At 58.6% G+C, this 24,486-nt stretch overlaps 2 protein-coding genes across 4 annotated transcripts; one reads left to right on the top strand and one right to left on the bottom strand.

Moving 5' to 3' along the window:
• Positions 1-356: 356 nt before the first annotated feature.
• On the top strand, positions 357-19,234 carry BCKDHA (branched chain keto acid dehydrogenase E1 subunit alpha). Of its 3 annotated transcripts, XM_060132455.1 has the most exons (9): positions 357-512; positions 8,402-8,581; positions 8,690-8,776; positions 12,505-12,613; positions 14,989-15,150; positions 16,857-17,063; positions 17,186-17,327; positions 17,564-17,735; positions 18,780-19,234. In XM_060132455.1, the coding sequence occupies exons 1-9, from the start codon at positions 405-407 to the stop codon at positions 18,948-18,950; spliced, it is 1,338 nt and encodes a 445-aa protein (XP_059988438.1). In that variant the 5' UTR covers positions 357-404; the 3' UTR covers positions 18,951-19,234. The 3 variants fall into 3 exon arrangements, with proteins under 3 accessions (XP_059988438.1, XP_059988439.1, XP_059988440.1); XM_060132456.1 differs by lacking the exon at positions 14,989-15,150; XM_060132457.1 differs by lacking the exon at positions 16,857-17,063.
• Positions 19,051-21,557, bottom strand: B3GNT8 (UDP-GlcNAc:betaGal beta-1,3-N-acetylglucosaminyltransferase 8). Its single transcript, XM_060132458.1, has 2 exons — positions 21,412-21,557; positions 19,051-21,055 (listed from the first exon to the last, which is right to left on the bottom strand). The coding sequence occupies exon 2, from the start codon at positions 21,022-21,024 to the stop codon at positions 19,831-19,833; it is 1,194 nt and encodes a 397-aa protein (XP_059988441.1). The 5' UTR covers positions 21,025-21,055; positions 21,412-21,557; the 3' UTR covers positions 19,051-19,830.
• Between the last annotated feature and the right edge of the window lie 2,929 nt (positions 21,558-24,486).

Below are 24,486 nucleotides of genomic sequence, written 5' to 3'. Positions count from 1 at the left end.
GCGGGGGAGGGGGCGTCTCCAGGATCAGCTTCCGCACGTGGCTCCGCGTTTACTAACAATTTGGTCCCTCCCACTCCCGCCTCGAAAGTCCAGGAAACCCATTGGACAGAAGCGAAGAGAGGGAGGGCCTTGGTCCTACCCGAGGTCCCCGGGCCCTGAAACCCTGAGGCTCTGGTCAGGTTGCCCTCTTCTTTGCCTGTTACAGGAACAACGGCGATGAGGCGGTCAGAGTAATTTTGGGGAAGCTAGATTGTTTTATCCATCTGCATATGTGCCCTAGATACCGCAGGACTAGTAGCAGGTGGTTTCTTGACAGGGTGATGCTGGCATTTGCGTCAGGCTTATGAAGTGGCAGCCCCAAGCTCGCCGTGGAGGGGCGGATCGGCGAGGGACTGTTAGCAAAGATGGCGGTGGCGGCTGCCGTGGCGAGGGTCTGGGGATCAAGTCGAGGCTTGGGCCGGGTTGGCCTTCTCCTCCTGCGGCGGCCAGGGGCTCGTGGGCTGGCTAGATCAGTGAGTATCTGGGACAACGGGGAGCTTTCTCCAAGGAGGTATAGGGATGTTTACGCTGTCTTCAGAGTGTGGGGGTTCCTCTAGGGAGTGGAGGAAGGGCTTTTAACAGAAGGGACAAGGGCTGGGAGAACCACTTGGAGAGGACACCCAAGGGAAGAACTTCCACTTCCTTAGGAGAAGAAAAGCCAGGCAGCTCCTTTGTAACCCTGAAGGAGAAAGACAACTTGGAGAGAGCGAGGGAGCTTCGTATTAGTTGCCGCCGTTCCCCAGGGGAGGCCGCTTGGAGGACGCGGGCGGGGGAGGTGTGACCTTTCCTCTCAGTGGTTGGAGAAAACTGCCTTTGTAAGGGACAGACTTTCTTCTCGGTAAAGACTCCCCCCCTTCAAGGAGGAGAAAAGAGAGATCAGGTTTCCCATCAGGGACTTTTATGGTGCCCTTTGCTCCAACTCTGATTTTAAAGTGAATTGCGTAAAAAAGTCGTTTGATCCTGTGCCCCCGATAGAATGCCTTGTCGGTTTTGATGACTGACGGAGAAGATGATCAATAAATATTTGTTGAATTAATGAGGGAGTGGGAGCGGGGGCGGGGGGAGAGAGGTCCAGACAGAGCACTTAGCCCACATTTCTTAGAAACACTTGAGAAATGCCTTGTTTCTTGTCAAAAGTGTTAGGTTGATGCTGCTAATTGCTAGCTCACACAGCAGAAATCTAGTTAGAAGCCGCTATTTAGGAGAGAGGCCGGGGGCTGAGAAAAGCAGTGAACTAAGATTTCGCACTTAAGAGAGTCGTGGTTAAGAAGATGGGCTCAGGAGCTAGACCATGTGGCACCATGTCCCTAATCTGCCACTTTCCAGCTTGGTAGCTTTGGGCAAGGGACTGCTTCTCTCTGGACCTAATTTCCCCCTCTGTAAAATGCTAACAATGGCCCCATCTTAGGGTTGTGTAACTTAAATGTGTAAAGTGCTAAGAACAGGACCTGGTATATGACGAGTGCAATCAGAATGTTGGCCGCTGTTGAAAGTGAGGGTGGAGGGAAGGGACAGATACTGGCCTCGGAGATGGGGGAAGAAGAAAGGAGGTGACCTTGGGAGGGTCTGGATTGGTGAGGGCCTTGGCGGGAAATCTATCAAGATCTTGTGGGGTTGGGCCTGACCGTCTGATGCCCAAACCATTGGGAAGGGAAGATAGAATCTGTGGGAAGAAGCTCTAGCTAGGGAGAGAAATGGGGGCAAGAAGATGGGCTGGGAGTGAGGTGTGGGGACACCTGGGAAGGGAGTTGAAGCAGGTAATTTCCCAAGGGCTGCTGGAGCAAGATGGAGGTGGGAGAGTCCCTGCCTTTGGGCTGTTGTCGGTCAGTTTTGTTTTGTTTTGTTTTTGAGCAGTCAGATTCCCCACAGCTCAGCTCCCTAGAGCCCATTGGTTGGGCCTGCGCGGTAGGGGTGGGCTGGACTGGGGCAGGAGTAGGGAAGGGTCATTCATGACTGATTAAATCGGCTTCCTTCCTGGCTCAGTCTCCTTGCTGCCCTTCACCTTACTTCTCCTCCTTTTTTTTTTTTTTTTTTTTGGCGGGTTGGGTTGGGAGCAGGAGGTCTTTCAGAGTCTCTAAGTTTTGCGTTTATATTTTTAGAGTGCCTGTTTTTTCTTCTCCACTTTTAAGTATTTCACTTGTTTTTTTCTTTCTTTTTTTTTTTTTTTTTTGCATTACGCGGGCCTCTCACTGTTGTGGCCTCTCCCGTCGTGGAACACAGGCTCCGGACGCGCAGGCTCAGTGGCCATGGCTCACGGGCCCAGCCGCTCCGCAGCATGTGGGATCTTCCCGGACCGGGACACGAACCCATGTCCCCTGCATCGGCAGGCGGACTCTCAACCACTGCGCCACCAGAGAAGCCCCTCACTTGTTTTTTCTTAAGATTTAAAAAGGAAATTTTTTTTTTTTGAGGGGAGGGAAGGAGTAGTAGCATTTAGTCAAAGATTTTGAGCCTGATCTGGTCAATAGGACTTTTTGTAATGATAGGAGTGTTCTAAATCTATGTTGTCCAGTACAGTAGCCGCTAGCCACACGTGGCTGCTGAGCACCGGAAATGTGGCTTAGCGTGACAGAGGAATTGAAGTTCTCATTTAATTTTTTTAAATAAATTTATTTGTTTATTTATGGCTGCGTTGGGCTTTTTCTAATTGCATTGAGCGGGGGGCTACTCTTTATTGCGGTGCACGGGCTTCTCATTGTCGTGGCTTCTCTTGTTGCGGAGCAGGGCTCTAGGCTCACAGGCTTCAGTAGTTGTGGCTCGTGGGCTCAGTAGTTGTGGCACGCGGGCTCAGTAGTTGTGGCGCACAGGCTTAGTTGCTCCGCGGCATGTGGGATCTTCCCGGACCAGGGCTCGAACCCGTGTCCTCTGCATTGGCAGGCGGATCTGTAACCACTGCGCCACCAGGGAAGTCCTTGGCTAGTCTTAATGAAGCACTTTATCATTTATAGTGCCAACTGACACCATTATTGTATTTTTTTATTTTTTTCATTATTGTATTTAATATTGCCATACTGCAAGGTATGTACTGGTAGTTTTCTTCTATTACAGGGGAGGAGACTGAAGCTCAGAGAGGTGAGGTCTGAACTTGGAGCTCTGGACTCCAAAGCCTAGTCTCTTTCCACAGTACCAGGCTGCCAGGAGGAGAAGGGGTAGGGCTTCGGTTCAGGTCTTGCAACATCCTGCTTAGTCCAGACATGGTGTGCATCATCAGACTCTGCCCGGGGCTGGTGGGAAGAGCCGACCTCAGCCCCCATCATGCCTTCCCTTCACTGCCCTTCAGCCCCACTGGCCGTTTTGCCCTTTCCTTGGATGAGCTCCTTCCACCCGGAGGCCTTTGTAGGGATATGGTCCTTCAGGTGTCAGGCTGAGAGTTCACTTCCTCAGAGAAGCTTTCCTGACCCCATGACCGGTCTCAATGTGTAAAACAGGGACAATAGCAGTACCTCCCTCAGAGAGATACGCTGAGGGTGAAAGGAAGCAGCTCTTAGGAAGCACTCACACGTACATCCATGTGCTCGGTAAGGGCTCAAGAAATGGCGGCGGCTGCTTTCCCCCAGGAACAGTGAATCTGTCGTGGCCTTGACTGATGCAGGGAAAGGATGCTTCCCATCTTCAGTGGCTGGGGAACTTAGTGCTGCTAAAGCCGCCGGGTCCCTGAGGCCAGAGAAAGCCTGACGCATCTCCACACTTCCCTGGCCTCCCCAGCCGGATCCCCCTGGAAGGGGAGGCCGCTGATGAGGTCACTGACGTTCCTGAGCTGGAAGTAAAGCCAGGGTCAGCTTTGCACTCTTTGAGGCAGAGCGCCTCAGACTCCAGAGAGCGAGCAGGCTCGGCTGGCCTCAGCTGTCCTAGCTTCCGAGGACTCGGTTACCTGGCACCATCCACACAGCCTTTCTGGGCTGGACCCCGCTCTTCTCTCCAGCTGCCCTGTAGTGGGCAGGCTGCCTGGCTTCAGATGCTGACACCGCTGCGCATCATCTCCCTGGGTCACGGCCAAGTCACCTAACCCCTCTGAGCCTCGGGGCCACCTGTGTGGTACGGAGGTGTGGTCATGGTGCCTGCTTCACCTGGGTGCCGTGCAGGTTCAGTGAGTCACAGGCACCATACAGCAGGTGCCTGGTGTGGCGCCGAGGCACGTAGTTAACTGCTGTGGTTAACGTGCTACAGCCAGGTGGTCTCCAGGGTGCCAGGATCTCTCCTCTTGCCTCAGAGCCTTTGTCCTTCCCGAGGACTGACGTGTTCTCCCCCCAGCCTCTGCCTGGCTCACCCCTGCTCGTCCCTCAGGCCTCGGCTTCGCTCCGCCTTCTCCAGGAAGCTTTTCCTCCTGCTGCATGTGATGCAGCTAGTGAAAGTCTTCCTCCTCGAGCTACAGCGGGTGCTTTATACCCGCCTCACCACCAGCCAGTGAAATAGAAACTCTTATTTCCACAAGGGGACGCGGGTTCAGGGAGACAGTCTCCTACCCAAGGTGACGTGGCTGGAAAGGGACAGAGCCAGGATTCAAACACAGGCCGCTTGGCTCTCCAGCCCTCATCCTACCCTGCCTGTGTGTTAACTAACCTCTCTGCAATCCTGCCTCCTCCGACATCGCCCCTCCTGACTATGACTTGTGTGTTCAGTGTCTGTCATCCGTCTCTCCCCGTTGTCCCCAGCCCTCAGTTCAGGGCCTGACTTGGAGCAAATATTCAATGATGACTTGTTTGACCGCTACAGTCATCAAGTACACTTGTTAGCTAGTCATAGTTATCGAGTGTTTGTTACGTGTCAGGCACTGGGCTGAGCACTGTACACACAGGGGCTCTTTAAATCCTCAGGACCGGGCTTCCCTGGCAGCCCAGTGGTTGAGAATCCACCTGCCAATGCAGGGGACGTGGGTTCGAGCCCTGGTCCGGGAAGATCCCACATGCCGCGGAGCAACTAAGCCCGTGTGCCACAACTACTGAGCCTGCACTCTAGAGCCCGCAAGCCACAACTACTGAGACCACGTGCCACAACTACTGAAGCCTGCGCGCCTAGAGCCCGTGCTCCACAGCAAGAGAAGCCACCGCAATGAGAAGCCTGCGCACCGCAACGAGTGGCCCCTGTTGGCCGCAACTAGAGAAAGACCACGCACAGCAACGAAATAAATAAATAAATGCAGCCAAAAATAAATAAATTAAAAAAAAAAAACAAGCACTGTAAAAAAAAAATCAGGACCATCTGTGAGATAGATGCTCATACCGCCCTTGGTTTACATATGAGGAAACTGCTGCTCCGGGAGCTGTACTTACACTCCCGAAGGCAGCAGTCAGCTCAGAGTCCCTGCCCTTAACTGTGGCCCCGTAGGGAGTGGCTCGAGGAGGGGCCACCCCAGTACGTGTGGGGCAGACCTTGGCCTTCCAGAACAGGCGTCTGTGTCCTGTGTGGTAGGAGAGAGCGTGGCTTCAAGGCTTTGTGTAAATCCGCAGCTTCTGCCCTTGTAGGTCACTGCCACCAGGACAAACCCACTCCCCCGCCAAAAGGAAGGGAAAATGGGTGGAGACACATATTCCCTCGGCAGGCATTTTACCACCCACTCCCATTATGGAGCGTTTCCTCAGGGCCAGGCACTGTGCCGATCCCTTTGGTAGCTCAAGGAATCAACACAGTAACCCTGGGGTAGGTACCACATTCATCTCTACAGGCCCAGGAAGAGTGGGCATGACCAAAGCCCAACTCCAGGGTACAGGGGGCATCAGTGTACCCTGACTGTAGCTCTCCAGCCTCTGGAGGCAGACAGTCCTGCCCTGACACCAGGGTTTGTTCGGAGCCCCATGACCCTGTCCTCCTGGCCCCTGGCCTCCGGTCCTAGAGCCCCTCCCCAGATGGCATCTCCCGTGTCTCAGCCTGTCTCTGGAGTGTCCGCTGGGGCCTCGGTCTGGAATTACAATACAGTCTTGAGATGCAGTCAGCCCTTCTCCCCAGCTCCTCTTTTCCCCATCTTCCCAGGGTGCCAGTCAGTTTCCTTTTTCCCATTTCCTGACCCTAGATTTTGGGTTTTTTCCTCTTTTACCAATTTTTGAGCATGTAACGTGTCCTGTGCCTTTGCTGAACCCTTCGTGTGCCTTAGGAACTTTCTGCAGCAGCCCTCTGCAGCCTTTTCTCAGATAAGGAAATTCAGAGACACGGTGTTTTGCAGAGGGCTGTGCAGTGAGCTGAGAAATTGGAACCCAGGTCATCCAGGTCAGTCTGATTCTAACTAAGCCAGTGAACTTAACCGCTCATTCATCCGTTCGGTCAGTAATTGGCTGTTGAAGTGTGTGCTCTGTAAACCAATGTGGACATGCTTCTTGCCTCCCTGGAGCTTGTGATGTGTGTGGGAGATACACATGAGAGGAATGGATCCTCCAGGTGAATGGAAGGGTCCGGCCGCGTGAGCGCTCAGAAGGCGGAAGCAGGGTCTGCAAGAGTTGGGCCACTTGGGCCGCTGCCGTGCTGTTGTCAGGCCTGGGCCCGCCCTGCCGTTGGGAGTATAATTTCCTTTATATCCTCACAATCACAAATGCAGATAAACGCACACAGGTTCACGTTCCCCTGCTGGAACCCAGGAAGGGCTCTTTGCCGCAATTAAAGGAGGGAGGGCGGGGAACACATTTGAGCACCCGTGTGTGAGATCCAGCTCACGACAAGCCCAGACATTCTTCTTTAGCACCTATTGGAAGTGAAGCCACAGTTACTGAGCTGAGAGGAACCTGGCGACTGGTGGAAAGTAAAGATGCAGATGGGTGCAAAGTGGGCCAGCAGTGGCAGCTGGAGTTCGGGGCCTGGGTTTCGGGGTCTGGGTGTCAGCCCTGCCCAGGTTGGAAGCCCAGTCCTGACTTATCTGTTTTAGCCCTGGGGCCTGGTGCAGGGCGGTTATGTTACCTGCCTGAACCTGGATTTCCTCGTCTGAAGGGCAGCAGTACATACTCTGCCCCACGGATGTGCTCTGAGGACTCAGGGTTCTGCGCGCGGACCTCAGCCTGGTGCCCGGCAAAGGCTTACTGCAGGGGCACTGTTGCAGTGCTCAGCCTAGTTCAGGGCATTCTAGCTCAAGTGCTGAGAAATGGAATTGGTTCCCCTCCTGGTGCATGTGTAGGCTTCTCCCGGGCTTTCCCCAGCAGGCCTCCTCTCAGCCGGGGGGGGTGTGATGCTTTCCACGGGGCTCCTTCCCAGGTCCAGAAGGGACATGCCATTGCTCACTGTTTGCCTTTTGTGTGTCCCGTTACCCCAGCTTCAAATGCTCTGTCCCTGACCCCTAGATATCCTTCAGGTCCCAGCTCTCATATCACTTCCTCAGGGGAGCCTTACCCTCTTTCCACTCTGCTCTCACCCCATGGCTTCTCCTGGGAGAATACGCATCACCCTCATCCGCTCAGCGTTACTTGTTGAACCTCTGTCTTCCTTGCTGGGCGGCAGGGACAGGTGTCTTGCCTCTCTTAGGTCCCCGGAACCCAGCACAGGCCGTGGAACGAAGCAGGTGCTCAGATATTTGTTGAGTGAGTCAGTCTGGGCTCCTGAACTGGAGTGGAGAGGGTGGTAAAGTGTGTGGAGCAGTTTGCCAGGCGGTGGGGAAAGAGGCTTCTGGTGCAGAGACGAGAGCAAGAGATGCGGTGGGAGAAACGATGATCGGCATCTTTCTGAGCCTTTACTATACATGCAAGCACTCTGCTCGCCGTTCTATACACGTGATTTTGTTTGAGCCGCGCAACGTTTCCATGCGGTGTTCTCCATTTTACAGGTTGAGAAAGGGGAGACTTGAAGAGGGGAAGTCCCGTTCCCATGGTCACTCAGCAAGGGATTTGAACTTGGCAGGCTGACCCTTAAGGGCTCACAGACATAAGCTCTAAGCTGGGTGGCCTCCTTGTGGGTAGAGGGGTCAGTAAAGAGCCCTTCTGGCTGACTGGAGGTCGCTGTGCAGCGGTGTGTGTGTGTCTGTGGTAGCCGTGGGAGATGGAGAGGACGGGGTAGCGGCGGTCAGCCCTGGGGAGGCCTTGAATGCCAGGGTGAGGAGTTTGGGCGTCTGATAATAATAGCTACTGGTTCTTGAGCTGCCTGCCACTTTATTAGATTATTTAACCTTTACAGAGACCCTGTGTGATAGATATTATGATTTTTCACCCCAATTTTACAGCTGAGAGCTGAGACACGAAGCAGTTGTAGGAACTTGCCCAACGTGTGACACGTTGGGAAGGTGGCCGAGCCGGGATTCAGACCCTGTGCATCAGGCCCCAGAGTCCACCGCGGCTGTGGTGGCTTAATCACCAGGCCGTGCTGCCTGCCGCTGCGGGGTTGAGCCTGCAGAGCCTCCGCTGCTCCTGACATGGGTGTCTGCTCCCCCCTCTCCCCCGCCTTCTCTCCGCAGCATCCCCAGAGGCAGCAGCAGCACTTCTCATCCCTGGATGACAAGCCCCAGTTCCCAGGGGCCTCGGCGGAGTTTATAGACAAGCTCGAGTTCATCCAGCCCAATGTCATCTCTGGGATCCCCATCTACCGCGTCATGGACCGGCAGGGCCAGATCATCAACCCCAGCGAGGATCCCCACGTGAGAGGCCGCTTCCCCCCGACCCCGTGCCTCCACGCCCAGGCCCCTTGCCCGTCTCCTCCCCTCTGGTCCCAACTGGCCCACATATGTCTGTGCCTCCATCTGCAGCTGCCCCAGGAGAAGGTGCTCAAGTTCTACAAGACCATGACGCTGCTCAACACCATGGACCGCATCCTCTATGAGTCCCAGAGACAGGTGCGTGGGCACGGGCTGGGGAGAGGGGCGTGGGGTTACCTGAGGTCCCCCTACCTGTGTTTGGGCCAAAAGACAGCTCGCAAGGAGGAGGGAGTGCAATGGAGATCCTTGTCTTGAGGTCCTTAGAGTTCTTGGGGTTCTGCTGGGGCTCTGGAGGAAGAGGGTGGGAGGGTCCTGCCCAAGGGCAGAAGGGTGGACCAGATCACGGAAAGCCTGCTGTACGCTGGGCTGGGGGCTTAGCTGTGCTGGGAGAGGGCAGGCAGGAGAAGACTGGACTCCCCTTCCTGTCAGGCGCTCACAGTCCTGAGAAACAGCGTGGCTCTCGGTGCTTCCGGGAGTGCCCGTGTCCACTGTGCTGTGGTGGGGCACTCAGCTGTGTTAGCATCAGCTGACAGAGACCCAGTCAAAGCAGCGTCAGCAGAGAGGGAATTGGGTGACTCGACTAACTGCAGGTCCATAAGGCCCTGTTTCAGGCACAGCTGGACCCAGCGGGCTCAAAACATGTTTTCAGACGTGTTTCTCTCTCTGAGTGTCTTTTCCGCTCTCCTTTGCCTTGGCTTCCTTCATTCTCAAGCTGCGGTGGTCTCTGGAAGCTCCAGATTCACGGAGAGGTGGCAGAGAAGGGGTTCAGGGTACGGGCTCTGGAGCTAGACTGCAGTTCGAGTCCACATTCTGTCACTCTCTAGCTTTGTGGCCCTGGGACAGTTGCTTAGCCGTTCAGTGCTTCAGTTTTCTCGTCTCTAGCTACTTTATGGGGTTGCTGTGAGGATTGATGGTGGCCTGTGTAGTGGCCTTAGGAACAGTGAAACTGGCATTTGTCGTGGATACCAGTCTTGCAATTATTATCCTTTCTGTTTAGCAGTGGAAAGAGAATGTCTGGTCCCTAATGTTCCAGCAAAAGGCCCAGAGCTGATGCTTATTGGCCAGGCTTTGGTCACAGACCCCCCCTTGAGCCAGCCCATGTGATTGACCGGCCAAGCCGGGGCCACGTGCCCATCCCCAGGAACCAAGGGCGCAGAGGCCTGGAGTCCGTCCCTCCCAGGCTGCGGAGACGGAGAGCAGGAGCATGGGGTTCCTGTTAGGAAAGTGGGAAGAATGCTGGGCAGGCTCGTCCTCAGGAGTGGGGATGGGCTTGGCAGTCTGCACTTGTATCAGGCCCCCAGGTGACCCCCCTGTGACCCCACTGTGCACTGAAAGCACAAGGCCCACTGAGGACAATTCCGAGCAGGTCAGGCGGGCAGCCAGCTCCCTGGTTCTCTTGCTCACAGGAGCACTACGTGTGGGTTCTCCATCTGCCCAGAAACTTCCCTTGGCTCCTACCGTCCACAGAATCAAGACCTACCCTTCCTGTCCACCCCGTCTCCCATTCACTGTGGCCTGGGCCATCTGCTCCCCCCTGCATGGCCTCAGTGCCAGGCCACCCCTCCCACACTCTCTCACATGGCCGGGCTCCTTCCTGACCCCTGGGTTGTCTGCGCAGACGGGGGCTTTGGAACCTGGCAGACGTGGGTCCAGTCAGAAATGGGACTTTAGGCAGGTGACTTTTCTTGTCTTTGCCTCGGTTTCTTTATTGTATTAAAACATAGAAATAACGACAGAACCCACCCCACCCCACCCGACCAGGTGGGGGTTGGAATTCTGTGAGACCCGGCACGTAAAGCCCCTCGCCCGTTGGCTGACACAGGGAACCCTCAGTAAGATCAGCTCAGCCATCAGGTTTCAGCCTTCCTTAGCTAGGGTTATCCCAGCAGCCCCCATCCCAACAGAAATAAAAGCAGTAGTTTAAACAGATTAATAGGTTTTTTCTTCTGCATGAAAGAAATGTGAAAACAGGTGGTCAGGGCTGGTGTGGTGGTACCACAATGTCACTGGATACCCAGCACTGGCTTCTAGCCTCCAGGGCCCCTCATAAACCAAATGGCTGCTGGAGCCCCCTCTGTCACACCTCGCTCCAGGCAGGAGGCAGAAGGAAGGTGGAAGGTCAAACGTGGCACCGCCCAGCTGTCTCCCCACACCCACATTTATAGAACTTTCCAGGCAGTCCCACCAAAAAACATCACACGTTTCATCGGTCACTCCCAGCTGCAAGGGAGACTGGGAAAGTAGTCTTTTAGTCCGGGCAGGTGTTGTCTGTGGTGGAATGAGATCTGTTAGCAAAGAGGAAGAGGGATCTGATACTGGGTAGGCAACCAGGGACCTCTGCCCCTAGCCCAGGTCCTGCTTCCTCAGGGGGCCCCCCTCAGGCTCCTCCCCACACCAACCTCGACAGCCCTGCCAGGCCCTCAGCACCCAGCATCCGCCCCACTCATTGCTTTCAATTGGCTCCCCACCTGGAAGAAAGTGTTGTTCATCTGTGGTTCCCCCCCTGCGACAGGAGGCCCCTGCGGAACACATGAGGCCTGGGCACAGGGCGGCTGCTGACCCGGTTGGCTCCATTTTTACCTTACATACAGTCCTGCTTACCTCCATCTCTGTGCCAGGCCTCCCGGATCTCCAGCCAGACTTCACCTCTTAGCCCCCGATCTGCTTGGCTTCTCACCCTGGGTGTCCCTCACCAAATTCAGCCCATCCAGGCTTGAGCTCAGCACCTTCCTCCCGGACCTGCTCCTCTTCCGCCCTTAGGCCATTTCTCAGTGCCGGTACCGCCCTCCACCCATTTGCCCAAACTGGAGACCTACTGGTATTCCCTGTCCCCTCCCACCCCCTCACTATCACTTTCCCCTTTCATTCACTCTGCCCTTAGGTATTTAGTTAGAAATCCATTCTGCCGCTCAGCACCACCGTCAGGCACCCAGACTTCTTTTCTGCTTCACCATCGTGGGCGACTTGGCTTTCGGCCCGTGCTTCTTGCCTCACGTTCACAAGACGGCTGCCACAGGTCCAGGCTTCATGGCTGTGTGCAGACCTGGAGGGAAGGGGCGGCAGCAGCTGCAGTGACCTCTTTTATCAAGAAAGCAAAAGCAGAATTCCGCTTAATTCTCTGCCTAGAACTTGTGTCCTGTGGCCACTTCTGACTGTAAGGGAGGCTGGGAACATATTTTTCCAGGCTCTGGGATTAGGGGGCTCAGGAGAAGGGAGTTGCCCTGGGCACCGGTGTAGCGAACCAACAGGGACTGCCGCTCCCTGCACCGCTCACTCTGCTTCTCAAGACTCTCAGTCATCCTCTCCCTGCCGCCTGCCACCACCAGGCCAGGCCGCGCCCCCTCCCACCTGGCGCTTGGCACTCGTTCCTGTCTCCTCCATCCGTTCCCACGTGGTAGCCTGAGAGACATTTTTAAAACATCTCTCCCCTGAGAACTGTTGGCGGTTACCGTCCTCAGGGTAAAGTCCGGATGCGTCGTTCCCTGCCTCTCTCTCCCTCCTCGTCGTTCTCCACCCCTCCCACTTTGTGTCCCAGCCCTTCTGACCTCATGGCCTTTCTTGTTCTCTCTGCCTGGAAACCTCCACCCTCCCTACCTTTGCTCGGCATAGGCATCGCTCCTCGATGCCCCTCCACAGTGGGGCGGGTACCCCTTCAGCCCCCATCACACAGCCCCATCACCCTGGCTGTAACCAACCTGGCGGTTCCTCTGTGAAGGCAGGAACGCCAGCGCGGCCTGACCCAGAGCCGGCCTCCAGGAAGCATCTGTTGAACCACAGAGTGGTCGGAAGTCGGTCAGTGTTCGGATGTTTCTCTGGCATTGCCCAGTCTAACTGAACCTGCCCGCTGGGCCCTCCTCCACCCCCAGGGCCGGATATCCTTCTACATGACCAACTATGGTGAGGAGGGGACGCACGTGGGGAGTGCAGCAGCCCTGGACAGCACGGACCTGGTGTTTGGCCAGTACCGGGAGGCAGGTACGTCTGCCCGTGGCCCGGCCCTGTGGAGCAGGTGCCAGGAACCTGGGTCTGTGGTCCCCATCGAGACTAGTCAGGCCCAGTCCCTCCTGCTACGAAGGCGAGGCCCACATCAGTTACCAATGTGCTCTTCTAGGAGCGGCACCTTGCCAGAGAGGCCTAAGGGTGCTTCCCCTCTGCGGAGGCCTGGCAGTATTGTAGTTAAGAGCCTGTGCTCCTGACCATTCCATGCCCTGCTGGTGACCAGTTGTTCGATTTTGGGCAAGTCACTTCCGTTCTCTGAGCCTCAGTTTTCTCATCTTTGAAATAGAGATTATGATGGGATGGCAACCCCTTGCGCTGTGGGGCTGCCGCGAGCCTGCAGTGAGCTCAGGCCGAGCTGGCCTCTTCCCAGGTGCCGTGTCCTTCACGCAGCCACAGCCGAGGCAGATGGGTGGGCGTGTTCCAGCCTGGGAGTGGCTAACTTCTGAGTGAATGAGGGAGAGGATGGAAGGAGCAATGACTAGGAATGAAGAAAACGGATGAGTGTTAAGGAGAGACTGGGGGTGCAGGAGTGAGCCCGGGGAGCTGAGGGTGGGGTTCCACAGCAGTTGTTGGTATGGGGCCCAGCAGGGAGCCAGATCTGACCCTTCCTGTCAGGTGCTGCACGATCCTGGGCAGGTTGCTTAACTGCTCCTTGCCTCAGTTTCCTCATCTACTGTGGGAGACAGTGAACCCTCCCAAGACGGTGGTTGAGGGGTTTCAGAGGGCAGATGACGTAAAGCCCTCAGCACAGGGCCTGGCGTGGGGTGAGCACTCGGAGTCAGAGGCGGTGTCGTGACCAAGGCCTCTCACCCGGGGACAGCTCTTCAGTGGGGAGGTGTGGCCTGGCCAGGCAGGCTGCCCAGAGCGCTCCCGGGACCAGCACGGCCTTCCAGTCTGCTCTCAGACTATCTACTGTCTCAGCTGCACCAGACCCCCCCACCCCACATGCTCCAGGGGAGCAGATGCCCTGTGATACTGTCCGTGGTTCCGCATCATTAGGTTTGCCTGGGCACTGGGCCGCGAGCCAGGCCCCTGCCACGTTTGCTAAGCGCTTCCCACTGTTTCTGCTGAGGGGATCTCTCTGGGGAGGGCTCCAAGCAGGGCCTGGAACGAGGGTCCTGGAGTTACGGGCGGCCGCTGGGCTCTGCACATGGAGGCTGTTTGGGCCCCAGCCGCCTCTGCAGGAGTGAGCCATCCTGCGCCAAGGGTCATGGAAGGCCCTGCATCCAGACATCCGAGGCGCCTGTGAGGGGCAGGGAGGAAAGGCAGGCCCCGCTTGTCCCAGTCCTGTGAGGGGCAGGGAGGAAAGGCAGGCTCCGCTTGTCCGAGTCCTGTGAGGGGCAGGGAGGAAAGGCAGGCCCCGCTTGTCCCAGTCCTGTGAGGGGCAGGGAGGAAAGGCAGGCCCCGCTTGTCCCCGTCCTGTGAGGGGCAGGGAGGAAAGGCAGGCCCCGCTTGTCCCAGTCCTGTGAGGGGCAAGGAGGAAAGGCGGCCCCGCTTGTCCCCGTCCTGTGAGGGGCAGGGAGGAAAGGCAGGCCCCGCTTGTCCCAGTCCTGTGAGGGGCAAGGAGGAAAGGCAGGTCCCGCTTGTCCCAGTCCTGACTGGGCCGCTACTCCCCATGCGACTCTGTGTCTCCTGTGAAGTGGGGAGAACAAGGGCACTGAGAACGGTAGCGCTCACTGAGCTGTCCTCAGTACCCTGGAGCCTGTGTCGGTTCCCCTCACAGCAGAGTGGAGGCCCCTGCCCACCTCCCACTGGAGCGGCCGCAAGGGACCCCCGCCAGCCCCACCAGCTGTGTGAGCCAGCTAGTGCGAAGCTCGCGTCAGAGAGGTGCGGCCTTGTGGCGCCTTTGATGATGAGGTGGGCATCCACCGGGGTTTTGTTTGAAGAAAGGATTTTACTGCCATGAGCAGGTTTGAATGTTTCCTCTCTAGTCCACAGGTCGTGAGCACGGCCCATACTTCTTTTTGGTTCATATGATGATTTTTTTTTAAGTAGATGAATTAGTGGAAACTCTTAAAAATCAGGTAGCTTCCCCTCCTCTCCCCTAGCGCCCCTACCAAAAAAAGCACGCTGGATTGCTCCTTTTGAAAAGCTGGACCACCTGCCTCCCTGGGCAGAGGTCGGTTGGTTTGAACAGCAGCCTCCGTCTTGAGGCAGGCCTGTGCTTTCTGCTCTGCCCGCCTGCTTCCTGCACCCGCCTGGTCCCTATGAGCATCCGAACGCGCCTTCCCTGCTGTAGGACAGTCAGCGGAATGGGTCCCGGGCAGGAAGGGCCTGGCCCAGGGGCCCTCACAGGGTTGGCCTGTCCCGCACACCACCCGCCACGGTAACCCTGCCTTCTCCTGCACCAGGCGTGCTCATGTACCGGAACTACCCCCTGGAACTGTTCATGGCCCAGTGCTACGGCAACGTGAGCGACCTGGGCAAGGGGCGCCAGATGCCCGTCCACTATGGCTGCAGGGAGCGCCATTTCGTCACCATCTCCTCTCCACTGGCCACGCAGATCCCTCAGGGTGAGGATGCACGCCCCAGCCCGCACACACAGTCTGATGTCGTTACCCTGCTCGGGCCCTAGCCTCCTCCATCCCTTCCGGGGGCTTCCTGGTGGCGCCACGGCCCTAGCGCTGGCCTGGGCTCTAGACTTACACGACCCCTCTTGTCTGGGACCCTCGCAGGAGGGCTCTGGTGGCGTCTTCGCCCCATTCGGCAGGTTTGAGCAGTCACGCTGTCAGTTTCTCACGCTTGTGCCAGCCCGTGTCCGTTCACCGGCACAGCCAGCTGCGTGGACTGAGCGTGTGCCAGCTTCCTTACTAAAGGCCGCCCGGCCGGTAGCAAGAAGGGGAGGCACGCAGACCGCGGGCCGTGTGGCTCCAGAGGCTGGGTTCCCCACCCCGGCCCTGTCCTGCCTGCCCTGAGTGCCTCCCCTAAAGCGTACTCCGCAAGTCCACGGCGCTTGGCGCAGTTGGTGTGGCTCTGTTAAAGGTGACTGCTTGTGAAGCAGCCCCGCCGGGGGAGGGCTGTGGCCACGCAGTGCAAAGACGGATGTGGACAGCCCCCGCCCCCGCCCCGTGGAGCCTGCACTCGGTCGAGGGTCAGTCTGCTCCAGGGCAGACACGTGAACTGATGTGTACAGGGCTTAGAGTGCCTGGCATGTCAGAGGGCCCTGGGCACGTTCGCCCGGTGTGTCCTATTTGGGAACAGGAGCGGTTTGTGTCTGAGGTGGGAGGCGGACAGGGCAGCTTTCTGGGAAGAGGTAGCATTTTCACTGATTTCCATTTCGTAGGCTTTCCATAAGGTGGGGCCTGGCCCTCATCTTCCATTTGGGTGACCAGTTAAGTCACTCAGTTGGCCAGTGTACGAAGTCCATGCTGTGTGCTGGGTGCCATTCTAGGTGCCTTGAACAGAGGCAGCAAAAACCTCAGCCTTCCTGCTGCTGACACTGGTGGGAGAGACGGACAATAAACAGGATGAAGTAACACATGGAGTGTGTCGGGGTGACAAGGCCCACAGGGAAAAGTAAAGCTGAGAGGGAGCGGTTCTTGATGGGGGAAGGTGGGGACAGCTGTCACCAGGTGACAGTACAGACCAGAAGGTGAGAGAGGGAGCCACTCGGGATGTGGAGGCGGGTGCCTGCTCGGTGACGTGTCCGAGGTGCCAGGAGGAGCCAGCGGGGCAGGTGTGGAGGGAGGGGTGCGCACAGGTGGGGTCTCAGGCTGTCGACTTTTGAAGACACTTTGACCCAGAGTGGCCCCGAGCTGGGGGAGGGGGAGGAGTCCGCTGCAGAACCACCTGCCGGCTCGGCTGCTGCCCTGAGGGTAACAGCTTGGGTGGGAGGAGCAGGGGGCTGGGGAGGAGGCTGCTCGGGCCAGAGGTGGGGCTGGGACCACCAGGGAGAGGTTAGGGAATGGGGAGAAGGGGTCGGATTCTGGCTCCGTTTTGAAGGCCGAGTGGGCATGGGGGCGTGACAGAAATTCAGGAGTCAAAGATGCTGAAGTTCGTGGCCTGAGCAGTTGGAAGGATGGAAGGATGGAGCTGCCGTCAGCCGACGGGAGGAGACTGTGGGCGGGGCAGCTTCTGGGGGGGGGGCGGCTCAGGTGTTTTCTTTCCCCTCAGAGCCTGGCAACAGCTAGCCTGAGGGCCGGAGCCCCGGGTTGGGGTGCGAGGGTGTGGATGCGGGGAGGGTATGAGTGCAGGGAGACGCGTGTCTCTGCTCCTGCAGCGGTGGGGGCAGCCTACGCGGCCAAGCGGGCCAACGCCAACAGGGTCATCATCTGTTACTTCGGAGAGGGCGCGGCCAGTGAGGGGGACGCCCACGCCGGCTTCAACTTCGCCGCCACCCTCGAGTGCCCCATCATCTTCTTCTGCCGGAACAACGGCTATGCCATCTCCACGCCCACCTCTGAGCAGTACCGCGGGGATGGCATTGGTACGGGCCCTGGGGGCTGCTCCCCGCTCTGCCTGTGCCCTCTCCTTCCTCCCCTCTCGCCCCACTCCCTGCTCCTGTCTCACCTGAGCCCTGGGGCCTGACCTGCCTCCCTGTCCCTACAGCGGCTCGAGGCCCCGGATACGGCATCCTGTCCATTCGCGTGGATGGCAATGATGTGTTTGCTGTGTACAACGCCACCAAGGAGGCCCGGCGGCGGGCCGTGGCGGAGAACCAGCCCTTCCTCATTGAGGCCATGACCTACAGGTGCCTGCCGCGCCCCCCGCCCCCGCCCCCGTCGGCCCCCAGCCTCGACCACTGCCGTCCTCAGCACCTCCCCCACATGGATCACCGTCCCTGCGGTACAACCCCACTGCCCTGCACCGTGTAGCCCCTTCTGGCCTTTATTCCATTTCCCGCCTTCTCCCCTAGTCCCCCCCGTTCCTTCCTGACCCTCACCTGAGGGGCGCCAGCCTGACCTTGGGTCCCCCTCCCGCTGGAAGGATCGGGCACCACAGCACCAGCGACGACAGCTCAGCGTACCGCTCGGTGGACGAGGTCAATTACTGGGACAAGCAGGACCACCCCATCTCCCGGCTGAGGCACTACCTGCAGAGCTGTGGCTGGTGGGACGATGAGCAGGAGAAGGCCTGGAGGAAGCAGTCCCGCAAGAAGGTGAGGAAGGGCCACCCTCCGTTGGAAACCACCCCAGGGGTCGTGTTCCGGGATGGTGTGTCACGGAGAACCCTGGAAGGATGGGGAGGCTGGGGGTTGGGGGCCATTGAATTGGCAGCCTCGGGGATAACCCTGGTGATGTCTCTAATGTCATGATGCCAGGACACGTGCACCTTAGCCGTGTTCTGCCCTCAGCTCCTCCGCCTCTGAAGAGGGATACTGGGGTACCCACCTCAGGAGCTTGTCTGAGGGTTTGCATCTGATCCAGATGGGGTGTAAGTGTCCGCCAGAGTCTGTGCACTGCCCTCCTCGGCCCTGGTCATCAGACACCAGAAGCACTGCGGCCCAGTGGGCAGGGCAGACCCTGGTGTCGGGCAGCATATGCTTCCTGGCTCTGCCCCTGACCACGGCATCGTGGGCATGTCCCTTCTCTGTGCCTCGGTTTCCTCACCTCTGAGCTGCCTGCTTCTTAGGGCTGCTGAGAGGCTGAATCGATTCCATACTCTTAGTATAGTGCCTGGTTCTGCTAAGGATGGAGATGCTGGGATTTGGGACATCAGTTGTCACCACTATTTTTTTTTTCTTTTTAATTTATTAAATTTATTTATTTTGGGCTGCCCTGGGTCTTCGTTGCTGTGTGCGGTCTTTCTCTAGTTGCAGCGAGCGGGAGTTACTCTTCGTTGCGGTGTGCGGGCCTCTCATTGTGGTGGCTTCTCTTTGTTGCGGAGCAGGGGCTCTAGGCGCGCAGGCTTCAGTAGTTGTGGCGCGTGGGCTCTAGAGCGCAGGCTCAGTAGTCGTGGCGCACGGGCTTAGCTGCTCCGCGGCACGTGGGATCCTCCCGGACCAGGCCTCGAACCCTTGTCCCCCGCATTGGCAGGCGGATTCTTAATCACTGTGCCACCAGGGAAGCCCGTCACCACTATTTCTATTGTCCACGTGGGAACTTGAGGCTCAGGGGGTTAACCCCTCGCCAGGATCCCACAGGTAGGAAGCAGGTTCCTGGGTGAGAGGTCGGCTGCCTGCCCACTGCCGCTTGTCCCCCAGGTGATGGAGGCCTTTGAGCAGGCCGAGCGGAAGCTGAAGCCCAGCCCCAGCCTGCTCTTCTCAGATGTGTATCAGGAGATGCCTACCCAGCTCCGCAAGCAGCAGGAGTCTTTGGCCCGTCACCTCCAGGCCTATGGGGAACACTACCCCCTGGATCACTTCGAGAAGTGAGGCTACTTGGCCCATCCCCACCTACGCCAACTCTGCCTCTGAGGGCAGAGGCGGCCAGGGCAGCACTTGGGGCGGCTCCTGCCTCTCCATGCTGTTAACGTTGGTGGGGCCTTGGTCAGCCCCTTCTTCGCCTTTAGTTACAGGGTCTCCTCCCAGGGGCTGGGCAAGGGCACCTCCAGGACTGGAAGCCCCTCAGGGCTGGGGGTGGACGTGGCAGGTCAGCCTGTGGAACTTACTCAGAGTGAGAGGTGGTCAGCAGGTAGTGAATAAACTATGTCTCTGCATTTGGCTTCATGCTACCTCTGGTTTCTGTTTCCTGGAGTTGGGGATGTGGGAGGAGAGGCCAGCATGACTGGTTTGGGACCACCCGTGCTTCTCCAGTTGAGATAAATAAGGCCAAGGCTGTTGAGCTATCTTCTTCCTCCAGAAACTTTTGCAAGCTGGAAGGTCAGCTTCAGCAAACAGGATGGGGGTGGGGTCCTCCAGAGATGGCCTCTTGTCTCCCATAGAACGGGTCAAAGCTGGTGTCCAGCAAGGTGACCGAGAGGCCATCGGAGCCGGCCTTGCCCAGTAAGGGTGGGGAGAGCGTCTGGTGTGAAGGTCAGGGTGCAGCTGAGCTTTGCTCCGTAAACTGCCTCAAGGCCCCATAGACAGAGACGACGACTCCAGGCCCCGTAGACAGAGACGACGACTCCAGGCCTCAGAAACTGAAAGACGGAAACAGTCTGTCGCCTCTTGGGGAGGCCCAGGGAGGGCTCAGGCAGCCTCCATTCCAGGACCTCCTTCCTCGCACCGAGGCCTAGAAAGAGAGGCTGAGCAAGGGGCTGGCGCCAAGGCCCAGGCCAGGTCTGCCCTCCCCGCCCCGCCCCACCTCCGAGTCTCAGCACTGGAGCTGAGGGTCCCGCAGCTGTTTCCAGAGCCGGACGCTGTCCTGGGGGCTGAGGGGCCGCACCAGCAGCAGGTCACGGAAAGCACAGGGGTCAGCAGTGCGGCCTGCCGGCCAGGCCGTGAGGAAGCCTTTGTGGGTCCTGGGGGCCAGGCCCAGGGCTTGGAAGCACAGGCCGGTGTAGACATCATCGAAGGGGAAGGGGGCCACGCGGGCCGCCGCCCGCAGCAGCCAGGGTGCCAAGCGGCCCGCAATGATGTAGCCGCCCCCACTTGCGTAGGCTGGGTAGCCGCCTTCAAAGAAGGACCCAGGCACGTAGAAGGGTCCTCCAGGCTTCCGGAGGGGCTTGGCCTGGGTGAAGACCTCACCCAGGTAGAGGCCACGGGCCGTGCTGGGCGGCAGGGCCCGCAGGTGGTCCAGAAGGGCGGGGACGCGCACGAAGGCGTCATCCAGGGCTTGCAGGATGAAGCTCACGCTGGGGCAGTGGCGGCCCAGCCAGGCCAGCAGCAGGAGGTCCTTGAGCGTCTGGTTGAAGGGGGCGTCAAGGAAGTCCCAGAGCAGCAGGTCGCTGTAGCGGCGGCTCTCCCAGGCCACCAGGGAGCCTAGGTCAGGCCTCCCCTCGCCCGCCGGGGACCCCAGCAGGAAGAGCAGCCGGACCCCGGGAGCCGGCCTGCCCCACGTCTCCCTCACGGCCTGTCGTTCTGCAAAGCGCCCTGGTTCCGACTTGACGGCCAACAGCAGGTAGGGGATGTCGGGGTCCTCGCAGCTGGCCACCTGGCCACCGCCACCCCTGGGCAGCCACCGTGGGAAGCTCCGGCAGGCTGCCGACAGCAGGAAGTGGCGGAGGTCCTCGGGGTAGGAGGCGAAGTCGGGGATCTCGGCCGCAGCGGCAGCTCCCCAAGCGCGGCAGCCCCCCACCTCAGTGCTGTCCCCACTGGGCAGGGTCCCCAACCGCCACTGCTGCTGGTTCCAGTAGGCCGAGGGCAGCGGGTCAGTCTGGCCCAGACGGGCCGAGAGGTTAGCCGGCAGGGTGGGCTCGGGGCTGGCTGGCGTGGGGCCTGGTGGGGTGCTGCGGGGTCCCGGGTAGGCCTTACGCAGCCGGGGCTCAGACGTCCACTCGATGTACACTTTGAGGCCCAAGAGTGTGAGCAGTGCTGACAGGCAGAGAAGGCACTTGGGGCAGCGCATGACCCGGCTCAGGAAAGGGCAGCTGTGAGACCTGCAAAAGAGCCACAGAGGCCTTTTGGGGTGCAGGGGCGGGCCCTCGGGCCCTGCCGAGCCCTCCAGGGCTTCTCGTAGTCTCAGACCCTAAACCAGCCCTCCACCAACGACCCTGTACGAATCCCTATTCTACTCGCATTCCAGCACCCTGTTCTTTCCACTCAGCCTAGCTCCTTCTACTTTCGTAGAAACCCGGGAGGCTACCTATTCCCCATCCGCACCCCAGAGACCAGGGACTCCGCCATTCCAACCTCCCTCTCCCCCCAGTTCATCCCCCTTACCAGGAGTCAGTATCACCGGGGTCACCTCCTCGCCCGACAGTCCCCACCCCAGGCACGGCTCCCTCCCCTTTACCTCTGGGTCTGGCTCTGGCCAGCTCCAGCGCCCTGGGCCTTGGGCCGGCCCTCTGCCCGCGTCCGGCAGCGCTGGTGTCTCCAGCACTGTTGTTCTCCAGCCCAGCCCAGCCCAGCCCAGCCCAGCCGGTCTGTGGGAGGCTGGGAGGGCCCCAGGGGCCGGGAGGGACCGGGGCGGGGCTGAGGGAGGGGAGGGGGGAGGACAGGAGGCAGACCTGAGGGATGGGGCTGTGGCGTGTTGGGGCTGGTTTTCTGGTGAGACAGCGGGAAAGGTGCAGGGGTGGCTGCAGAGACCAGGAGCTGACAGGCTGGGGAGGGGAGAACCAGGGGGCCTGGGAGAGAGTCCAAGGGAGGGTGAGGCCGAGGGGCTGGGAAGTGTCAGAATGGCCCAAGGGCAGGCAGAGTCCTGAAGTGGCCAGGCTGGAGGCCAGGGGCAGGGCCTGGCCGGGGGAGGAGGGTGTGTGTGTGTGTGTGTGTGTGTGTGTGTGTGTGTGTGTGTGTGACTGTGCTGAAAGGGCATGGGTGACCTTGCCAGAGGGGGGGGTGTGTGGCCCGGAGTCAGGGTGGGGATGGGGAAGGGGGCTGGTGGGGAGGAGGGGATACAGGCAGAGACCGACATTGCAGAGAAAGAAGAGACAGCCAGGGAGACCCCGGGGGGCAGGCAGGGAGGAGACAGGCGGCAGAGATTCAGGAAGGCCCAGAGGAGAGAGCTGCAAGAAGAGAGAGATAGGACGGGAAGGTGGAGACAGCTGGCGAGAGATAAGGGAAGCCCTTGTGGGGGAGGGTGGAGAGATGTGCAGGGGCAGGTGGAGGGACGACGGAGTGGGAGCAGAGAGCAGGGAGTCTGCCAACCGAGCCAGAGCCAGGCAGAGGCAGCCAGACCCAGAGAGGAGCCGGGGAGGAGCAGATGGAAGGGGTGGGGGGAGGGGGGGCCAAGCCAGAGGGCAGTGAACGGGGCGGTGGGGGGCACCAGGAGCCCTGGAGCTGCGCTGACCCCTGTGCCTCCTCCCTCCCTCCCTGGTCCCACACGCAGGCCCTGACTCTGCCACGCCCTGAGGCCCTGGCTCTGCCACGCCCTGAGGCCCTGGCTCTGCCGACAGCGGCAGGCATGGTGATTCCAGGGACACTCCCATCCGGCCCCCCGGGACCAGAGAGGGTGTCTGCCGGTGTTTCCGTCACAGCCCTCCGGAGGCGTCTGCTGTTTGGGCTGCATCAGCTGTCTGGGGTGGCAGGCAGGTGGGGCCGCCTCATACCAGAGCTCCTGGAGCCTGGGCTGGGACGCAGGGCCCCCCAGTGAGCCCGGCCTGACCCCCTTCACCCCCACCCGGGTTGGGAACTGCCCGGATCACCTCAGGAACCCTGTCCTGGACAGGGCAGCAGCAGCTGATCATCTGTCTAGCTGATTCCCTCTCCCCAGGATTGAATAATGGAGCCCATGGGACCAGATGGAGGACGAGGGTATGGAGAAGGTGGGGAATACTGATGGAATAAAAGCAAGAGGGGGCTGGGGCCGGGCCCTGAGAAACCTTGGAAGGGGTCTCCAAGCCCTCTTCCCCCCAGGCCGGGGTGGGGCCGTCCAGGCCCCCCGACTCGGCTCATCTAGCTTCTCCCAGGGCGCGGAGGTTTCTCCACCGGGGGCCGAGCGGCCGCGTGCCTCAGTCTGCAAATGCTCCAGTCAGGAGAGAGAAACCGCTCGGCAGCCGGAAGGTAAAGTGGAACGTCGAGAATGACTGAAGAGCTGCCCTCTTGTGGAGCGTGGTCGGGTGGGTGTGCGGGCTGAAAGCGGAGCACCCCACCTTCCTGTCTCCCCCAGCCTTTGAATCTCCCTCTCCAGATTATGCGAGGGCGGTTCTGGCTTCTCGCCTTAGTAACTGTAGGTCACTGTTGAGTCCAAATGCCGGCCAGCCAACTAAGCAAGCTGTCCGGACCACGCCAGCTGCACTGGCTAACTTGTTATACCCAGAAGCTCTAGTAAGTGCCCTCCTAGCGGTGAACTTGGCCCCATGCAGTGTAAGATCCACTGGCCTAACACCCTGAGAACCCACTGCTGTGCAGGTTCCCCAGAGTTGCCTCTACATCTGTCTGCAAGTCTTGCCCTTCAGTGTAAGACCAGTTCCCTTCTGGGTCGTAGTGAGCACCTGTCCTCTGGAGCGTGCTGAGACTTGACCCCTGGCATCTGTGGGTCTAGTGGCAGCAGGGAATGCTTGTGAGCAGGATAGCTGGTGGTCTCCTCACACGGGTAAGGGAGGCTCCCAGTGACTTGGGAGTTCGAGATCATCTTTCCTTTGGGTCCAACCAGATGACCCGATTCCAGATTTCTGGATCCCACTGTTTACCAGTGCCCTCACTTTCTTATGAGAAACTTGTCAAGACTGGGAATTCAACTGTCATAACTCAGCAACTCGAAAACCCAAATGTTGTGTTGTATTTTCAGCAGTATCTACAAGTAAGAACTTTGGGGGGCGGTAGGGGACTGCCATGGGAGCTTTCCAATTCTGAAGGGGTGACTTGAGCTGGGCACTCCAGGCAACCTGCCTGGCCCTATCTTTAGAATTGTCATTACTGCCACAGCATCAAGTGCAGCAGCCATAGGGCCTCCCAGGGCACAAGGCTTCAGTTGGCACCTCATCACGACCCCAGGCAATAGCGTTTTCATGATGCGGTTGCATGCCTTAGATTTTTGGGGGTTTTTTAATTTTTATTTTATATTGGAGTATAGTTGATTAACAATGTTGTGTTAGTTTCAGGTGTATAGCAAAGTGATTAATGTGCATGTATCTGTTCTTTTTCAAATTCTTTTCCCATTTAGGTTATTACAGAATATGGAGCAGAGTTCCCTGTGTTATACATTAGGTCCTTGTTGGTTATCTACTTTTTATTTTTTAAATGTTTTTGGCCGCACTACGCGGCTTGTGGGGTCTTAGTTCCCCAACCAGGGATTGAACCTGCGCCCTCAGCAGCGGAAGCACGGGAGTCCTAACCACTGGACCACCAGGGAATTCCCTATCTATTGATATTTTAAATATAGCAGTGTGTACATGTCAATCTCAAACTCCCAGTCCATCCCTCCCCCCCA

Source organism: Lagenorhynchus albirostris, chromosome 19, assembly GCF_949774975.1.
Source record: "Lagenorhynchus albirostris chromosome 19, mLagAlb1.1, whole genome shotgun sequence".
In the NCBI taxonomy this organism is placed as follows: domain Eukaryota; kingdom Metazoa; phylum Chordata; class Mammalia; order Artiodactyla; family Delphinidae; genus Lagenorhynchus; species Lagenorhynchus albirostris.
This window is presented reverse-complemented; position numbering and strand designations above follow the sequence as displayed.